Source organism: Solea solea, chromosome 5 (genome assembly GCF_958295425.1).
Source record: "Solea solea chromosome 5, fSolSol10.1, whole genome shotgun sequence".
Classification (NCBI taxonomy): Eukaryota; Metazoa; Chordata; class Actinopteri; order Pleuronectiformes; family Soleidae; genus Solea; species Solea solea.
Genome location: NC_081138.1, coordinates 12,681,190 through 12,689,100, shown reverse-complemented (window position 1 = coordinate 12,689,100; position 7,911 = coordinate 12,681,190). Strand labels below are relative to the sequence as shown.

The 7,911-nt window shown below is 41.4% G+C and overlaps 1 protein-coding gene across 2 annotated transcripts in view; it reads left to right on the top strand.

The window, feature by feature from the left end:
- Positions 1–5,206, top strand: part of LOC131459291 (zinc finger protein 609-like) — a 71,751-nt gene extending 66,545 nt beyond the window's left edge. For both annotated transcript variants that reach the window (XM_058628914.1, XM_058628912.1), the window contains exons 7-8: positions 186–557; positions 2,004–5,206. In XM_058628914.1, coding sequence (XP_058484897.1) covers positions 186–557; positions 2,004–2,047 — 416 coding nt within the window. In that variant the 3' untranslated portion in view covers positions 2,048–5,206. The remainder of the gene's footprint in view (positions 1–185; positions 558–2,003) is intronic.
- Positions 5,207–7,911: the final 2,705 nt, after the last annotated feature.

Genomic DNA, 7,911 nt, shown 5'->3' with positions numbered 1-7,911 from the left:
AAAAAATACACTACTGATGTATTGTCATGAATGATGATGTGACATTTTGTGTTTGCTGACCTAAAATCAATTGCCTTATTCAAGCTTTATTAATGTCAGAATTAAATAAGATGCATCTACAACTTGTGAGGTTGCTTCTCTATGTAAATCTAAATCTAAACTTCACTATTCCTCGTCCTTCTTAGGTTCCTACCTATCTGGAGGTTATCCGTTTTCTCCATATGGAAGTAAAATAGCTGGAAGTGAGGAAGGCGGTGGTGACAAATCTCGTACGAGCCCTACTGTCACCAAAACAGCAACAGACTCCAAAGCCCTGGAGGTCCTGCATCAACATGCCAGCCAATACAAGAGCAAATCGCCCACAGTAGGTGACAAGCCACTCCATGACCGGGAGAGAGAGCAGGACAGAGGCGCTGTCGGAGACAGAGAGCGGGAAAGGGAGCGAGAAAGAGACATGGACCGGCCACGAACCTCCCCCTCCCAGCGCATCATACCCTCTCACCACCACCTGGGATACCCCTTGCTCTCAGGGCAATATGACCTGTCCTATACCACAGGTCAGTCAGTCAGTCCTCTCTCTCATGTTTGGCAGTGGATTTATTCCACTAACCATTCTTACATTCTTACATGTGTACCAAAAACAATAGATCAGTCACTTAAATAAAACAAGGCCCACAGTACAGAGTACTGAACTTGAACTAGATGCAGACTATTAGTTGATGGCAATAATCAGTTAAAGGTATAAATTCACCTATGGCCATAGATTTCACAGCTTGCCATTGTCATCAGCCACAGAAGCAGCAACCTGCATCTGTCCACCACTGAGGTGAGAACAGCAGGATTCCCTTGGAGACGGGCAAAATACTGACAGCGAGACATAACTCAAGTCTACTGAGACACACAGATTAACAGAGAGCAGTGTTTGCTGACCTAACAAATGTAGGTTGCTGAACGTCTCTTCCAAATAAACAATGCACAAAATATTCAGTACTGACACAGATGTGGAACATACTGGTGAAATGAAGCTCCATGTATCTGTGTTTATATGTGTTCATTAGATTTTAAAGTGAGAACATCCTGTCCCATCCTCTGTCCTTTACATTGATGTACTACGTTCTAGACACGAATGCATGAACTTGTAAAGACAACAAATCCTGGTCAAACAGAGCCTTTATGTAATTATTCTACTGCAGACTCGTACAATATGCAGGTCTGCATTCAGCCCCTCAGCTCATCTGTTCTAAATGGTCCTCTGAGGACAAGGATGTATCAGTGTTGATACTGGAGATGGGATTGGCCCTAATAACGCACAGACGTTACAGCCTGCACTGACATCTAGTGGAAGCTCATTCATATTGCAACTACACTGGTACATCCAGGTGGTTTTAATGCTCAGTTTGTATCACTGATCAACTCTATGAATATTACAAATGCTTTGGTCCTGGTAAATCAAAACCTGCCATGCGGTTGGTGTAGTGGTTAGCACTCTTGCCTTTGCAGCACAAAGACCCAGGTTCGTAACCCAGTCAAAGCAAGGGCCTTCCTCATGGAGTTTGCATTCCTCCCATAGACCACAAACATGCAATATGGGGAGGAGGTCAAATGGACACTCTAAATTGACAGTAGGTGTGAGTGTGAGAGTAGATGTGGTTCTGTGATGGACTGGCGACCTGTCCAGGGTGTCGGTACCCCGCCTTTCACTCTATGTCAGCTGGGAGTGGTACCAGTTTCCCCCTGCGACCCTCATGTGGAGGATAAAGTGGTAGAAGATGAATGAATAAATCAAAACCTCTTCCGTAGAGGTTATGTTTTCAATATATAAAGGGTGATTATTAGATTTTAAGTGTATTGAAACTGAGCAGTCTTGGTGGAGGTTTGTCATTAGTCAAACTAAACTACATTCATTAAATGATGTGTTATTCAAATGTATTATTTCTGTCTATATATCGCAGGTTAATAAACATTGTGCTAATAGATCCATTTTCCCTTTGTGTGTTTTGCAGGAAAACCTGACCGCCACACCTCAACCCTGCAAAGATTCATGTGACTGGCTCACATGAGATGAAGATCTCCTGGGTGTTAACCTTTTAGACATCAGTTCAATGGTGTTTCTATCTATATTTTTATTTCTTCTGCCATAAGGACAGGCAGATTGTCTTTTATTTTTTTTTTCCTCTCCTCGTAAATGACCCCAAATTATCTAAAGATTGGACTGTAACAGAACTGATAATAACCCAGGTTTAAAGCCATCACTCTGCCCTGTCATGCAGAGAAAACACCAACCCGTTGATTATCTAGTCTTTGCACTGTCAACAAATACAATGCAAAAAGAGACTATTGGACTGCCGGGACAGCTTTTTTGTTGTCGTTGTTCTTTGTTTTTGTTTTTTTTCCTAGAATGCATTGTTTTTTTGTCGCACGCAGAAAGAAATTTGCAGTCATTTTGGGGAGTTGGTTGGATGATGGGTGAAAGGAGTCAAGCTAAATTAAAGACTGACAAAAAAAAGTGAATCATATTGAAATGATCTCAACTCTTATGTCTCTGGCTTCTCGTATGACCATGAAACAACAGTATATCCTTAACTTGACAAATGTTTGGCTATATTTTGTGGGGGGTGGAATATGGCAACAGCTGCTTTCTTCAAAGACTTTACAGCCCGAGACTGAAGTTTTTCATTTTCCATCATCGTTAGATCCCGTCCTCTTTGAGCCCTCCATTCTTGTTTCAGGGATGATATTGTTGTGTTTTTGCGAAGGGACTGCCTCAATGGAGAATAAACACTATTCATGTTTTCTTTTTCTCATAAATATTCAAATTCTACTCCATATCATCGAGTTCATCTTTAAATGTGATGGATGCTGGTGTTAGTCCTGTTTTTTTCCCCCCCCCTCTCAATGAAAGGGTCACGTCTGTTTTTACACTTACTCAAAAGGTGAAGCCACATTAGCAAGTGACATTTTCACTGGGCATTGTCGTCACTGCACCACTTTTTGTGTTTCTGCTGTAACATCATCCTTCATTTAGCTCGTTAAGGTTAATCGTTTTCTGTGAACAATGTGAAACTTCACTTGGCTCATGTATTTTTTCTGCTGTAAAATAGACTTTAAATCCCTTTTTATGTGCATACTTGTTAATATTTATGCCAGCACGCGAGAGTTTCTTAATTGTCACTATTAAATCTATTGACGCCTTCACAGCGATTCATATTTTGTGCTCAGATCATTGCCTTTTCTGATCCTTTAGAGACCTTATGGTGTGCTTCTCCTCTGCCCACAGCCTTTTCAGTCTTGCTGCAGATGTTGTCTTTTTGTTTTTTTTTTTAAATCTTGTTCTTCAGTAAATAACAAACTCAATGCTATGTTTCAATTCATGTGCCATTTTGCTGGTTCCAGATCTCTGGTCTTTTTGTAGAGTTACAGTTCTACGACAAACTAATCAATCAATCTCATTTTTCAGGCTGTAGTGCAAAAGTGTCAAAAGGCAAAAAAAAAAAAGATTCTCGGTGCTTCACTTGCTTTTGTGACTTCACCTCAGCACACATTTAACTCAGACAGTTGTCAGTGTGGTTATTTTGCTTGTGGCTAATCGCCGAAGCCTCCCGAAATATGTCAGCAGGTGTCTGAAACCTCAGACACTGGGTTTCTTTCGACAGTTTTTGCTTCTGTTGTGTGGTCAGCTACTGGCACGTTAAGCATAAGTGCATGAAATGACCCCCCGCTCGTCTGCCGTTACTATTATAGCGCAAACACAAACGTATTAAATGCAGACAGCGAGCTTTCTTAAAAAGAAAAGGTGAGCCAGTAAAACTAAGATGATCGCACAAACATGGCTGACAAACAAAGCCTAAAAGTTGCCCGATCTGCTGAAAGGGAGCGTGATGCTCTCGAGTTTCCTTTTGGGTCTCATATTAATGGTGCCACTCTGTAAAATTAAACCAAGTCTGCCTAAAATAAAATCTACATAAAGAGCAACTGTCCTCGTAGTGGTCCCTCTTAGCTTTAAATTACAGATCTTTTATACCTCAGGGGGTTTTTAGTGAAATTCTATCGGTAGATTGGAAAAAGCTCCTGTTTATGGGTGTGAGAAAAGCCCATGCTCTGCTGTGAGCCTGGTGCGCTGTTGTGGTTTATTCAGAAATGACTAATGGGTTCGGGATAGGGAGTTGTGAAAGGGTTAATGCCAAACCATGCTGTTGTGGGGTCGTGAGCGTTTCTCTGAAGCATTACATCGACAGAAGAATACTGACCACGTTGTCATTAAATTACATTTTTTTTTTAGTGTTGATTTTACAATCAAGTATAATGTCCCCCATGTTGTTGTTTCTTTCCTTTCATTTAACACAGTTCTGTAAACCACAAGTGAGTCTCGTGTGGATCGCCCTCTGAAGTTGGATGTGAGATGTTTGTTGAGACATTAACTCACGGTCATAAAACTGCAGCTCTTCATTTCAAGGTTCTTGGACATTCCAAGTCAATAAGTTGCCGATTTCTTGTCCCGCAAACATTGCAAGGTCGTTTATCTTACGTCTTTCTGTGCATTTTCAAGAATGACTGACATGAATTAGCTGAATGTGGTGATGTTTGATGTTATTCTAGGCAGCTGTGATGTTGTCTTTAAAGTCAGTGGGTTTTAGCACCAGCAGACTGCATACATATAGATTTATCAGACAATGGTTGTGACAAGTGCATTTGTTCTCTCGGAGAGTAGTAATGTTTTATCAGTAGTAAGCAAAGCCCAGTGAAAAACTATATATACTAAAGTGTATGAAAAGCCACAAAAGTAATGTTTTGCTATCAACATATTGGAAAGTGCTTGGCTCTTGTATTTTGCAGGACTGTATTTGTTTCATGGTGAAGAGTATATTTATTGGCCAGCAGTTGTCTCAATTGGTGCCTAGTTGAACATTCTTCTGTGAAAACACAGACACTTGCTTGTTTGTCCTCTTTCCTGACCCACCTTCTGTCACACAAACCCCCGCCACCTCCACCCTCCTCCTAAAAGTACCACTGCTGGTACTTGCAAGGATGTTTACAAATGTCTCCCCCCAACACCCACCACCCACCCCCCCCCCCGCACCCGTCTCCTCCTCTCTCCCTCCCTTCAGGAGTTTGTGTAAAGTGTACATTATCATGGTTCTTTTTTATACAATACTCTGTAACTTGCCTTTGTAAATTTGGGCTGGAAAAAATAAATCTTTTTATGAGACTACGCGTCCTGGGAACTGTTCAGTGACTCCTTCAGTCGTTTATAAAGATGATTTTCCACTGTCCAAGTGCTGTCTTCAAGTTGTTTGTTTTTAGCTTTAAAATTTAGTTTGAGGTACTTTATAGTCATTATATTTTATTATTTCATACAGTTTACAAGCGAGCCAGAAGTATGAGTGTGTCACACCACCAGCCTCTGTTTGTGAGTGTGATTCTATGGATTTCATATAGCGTTGAATTGTACTGGAAGAGTTGAGTTCCTCCGAAGGCCTCACATTTAGAAGTAAAGAAGTAGACCCCAAAGGTCATAATTACAGAATACCTCTACCTTTTTAAATCATAGCAAACTGCAGGGCTTTATGGCTTTACTGTCTTTCATATAATGATGAAGTGTGTGCTTTTCTGTAGGTGAGGAACCACAAAGGCTCCAGTTCTGACAAACACTGAAGAGCCCGGGGATTGAGTAAATCCTGTCGCTGGAGAAATCTGTCCTTTCTGTTTTCACATCTGCTGGACTTCACACGTTTGATCCCGCTCTGACCTGATCGGATCTCTCCATCCCGAGAGATCCGATCTCATGAGGACAGCATCAAGTACAACTGTTCAAACCTGTGTGTGTTTCTTCCCCAGAACTGAAGGAAGTGCTGTGTCCACTGTAAAGTTGAACTTCTCCGGGGCAGAGTCAATGAGAACGCTTTGATGCAGTGTGAAAACCTCACTCTCTGCACTTCTCTATAGAACTTCTCAAAGCACTTAAAAAAAAATACATCAGTGCGGAAATGTTTTGTCAAATGCAATGTTTGACATGCTCTTTACAACAATCCACATTTATATAATCTAATATATACTGTATATAACCTCCAAGACATAGGAGTTCTTAAAGCTCCAGTGTGGACATATGTATGTATTATTAAATGTTGTTTGGTTTTTGTAACTTTAAGAATAAACCTTTAATCTGTACTTCAGTCAAGGCCTTCTACAGCAGCCTGAACTATCTGACTATTATGACTACTGACTATAATAGTCATAAACATTGATTATAATAATATAATTATGACTATAATGGACTATTATTAAGACCCTTTTGTGAACCGCATCCTCTCTGGTATGATGAGGCCACTGTAGTTCACTGACGAGCTTGGGAAAAGGAGATGTATGGTGCAGTCTGCAGACTCATCTATAGAGGTCAGTGATTCTTACACACTGGACCTTCACCTGACTTCCTGGGGAACAGAAGATCACCTCTCCCTCCAAATACATGGAGAAGTTGTGAATGACCTCAAGTTAAAAACAGCTGCCGTGGACCTCCGACAGAACCCAGCGCTTCAAAAGCTGCAACAGACACTGATGAGGACATTTTACATCCTCATTAACTGTGTGATATATCCACTGCACAGCTGCCAGTCACAGACACGTCCTGTTCATCACTGTGTGATGTAGACGGCTCAGTGCATCACTGGTGAGGAGCTCCCAAACCTGGACATTATCCACACTGATCCACAGTGTCTCCAGAGACGACACGCACAGGCAGGAAACGGGGAGGATACACGAGCTGCCACACTGAAGAAGTCTGGAAACATATGACAAACTACTGATGGAATGACACAACTGTGATCAAGCTCATTACAAATAACAATGTGACAGCAGATAGGGAGGAAGGGAGGAATCTGCCAATATGGTGTCACAATAATTGTTTGTCCCTTAATGTGAACTAAAGAAAGTCATCTGAGATAGTCACTGGCGTCTATCTCAGCTGACATAAGGGGAAAGGCGGAGGGACACCCTGGACAGGTCAGCACTCCATCACAGGCCACATACAGACGTGTGGAGAGACCAACAACCATATTCTCTCTCACTCTGACACCTACGGTCCATTCAGAGTGTCCCAATTTACCTAATCCCCATATGCTGTTGGACTGTGGGAGGAAACCCACACACACACAGACAGACAGGGAGAACATGAATCTGTTGAGTCACCTCTTTATATAAACGCCTCCTCTACTGAAAGTGTTAGCAGCTTCAAGTCTCTCAACATCCGTATTAGTGACTCTCTATCCTGCACATTAGTTACGTCATAAAAAGGGTAAAACAGAGACTATATTCATGGTGTTGGAAGTCATATGTTACGCCCACGAAAACCTGTTCACAATAGAGAGCATGCTCGCATGGTTTGGCTCACATTACAGTAACAGTAGTGGTTCGCACTGTTGCCTCACAGCAAGAAGGTGCTGGGTTCCATTCCCCAGTCTGGGAACCTTTCTGTGTGGAGTTTGCATGTTCTCCCTGTGTCTGCTCCACCGCTCTGCTCTGTATTATGAAGGGAACAAGCCAAACTGGATGAAATAAAGGTATTTTGTTTGTACACAACATTTGAAGGCTTTTCACTATGCCCATATTTGCTGAGAGTTTTTTTTACAATTACTTATCCTAAGTGTGTTCACACTGTGAATGCAAGAACAGGCACAAAACTCACAAATCAACCCTCGTCTGAATGAGTGGTACGATGAGGTTATGAATGTTTCTTCATGTCGACAGTGGTCTTGATAAGGTAACATGTTAAATAAATCAAATATACCATCATTTTCTACAAATGAAATGCTTAAATAAGTGTAAAGTACATCGCACAGTTGTGTGTGGTTTGATGGATTGAGGTCAAAAGACAGACGAGACATTGCAGAGAAAAATCAAACATAAAAGGTCATTTCT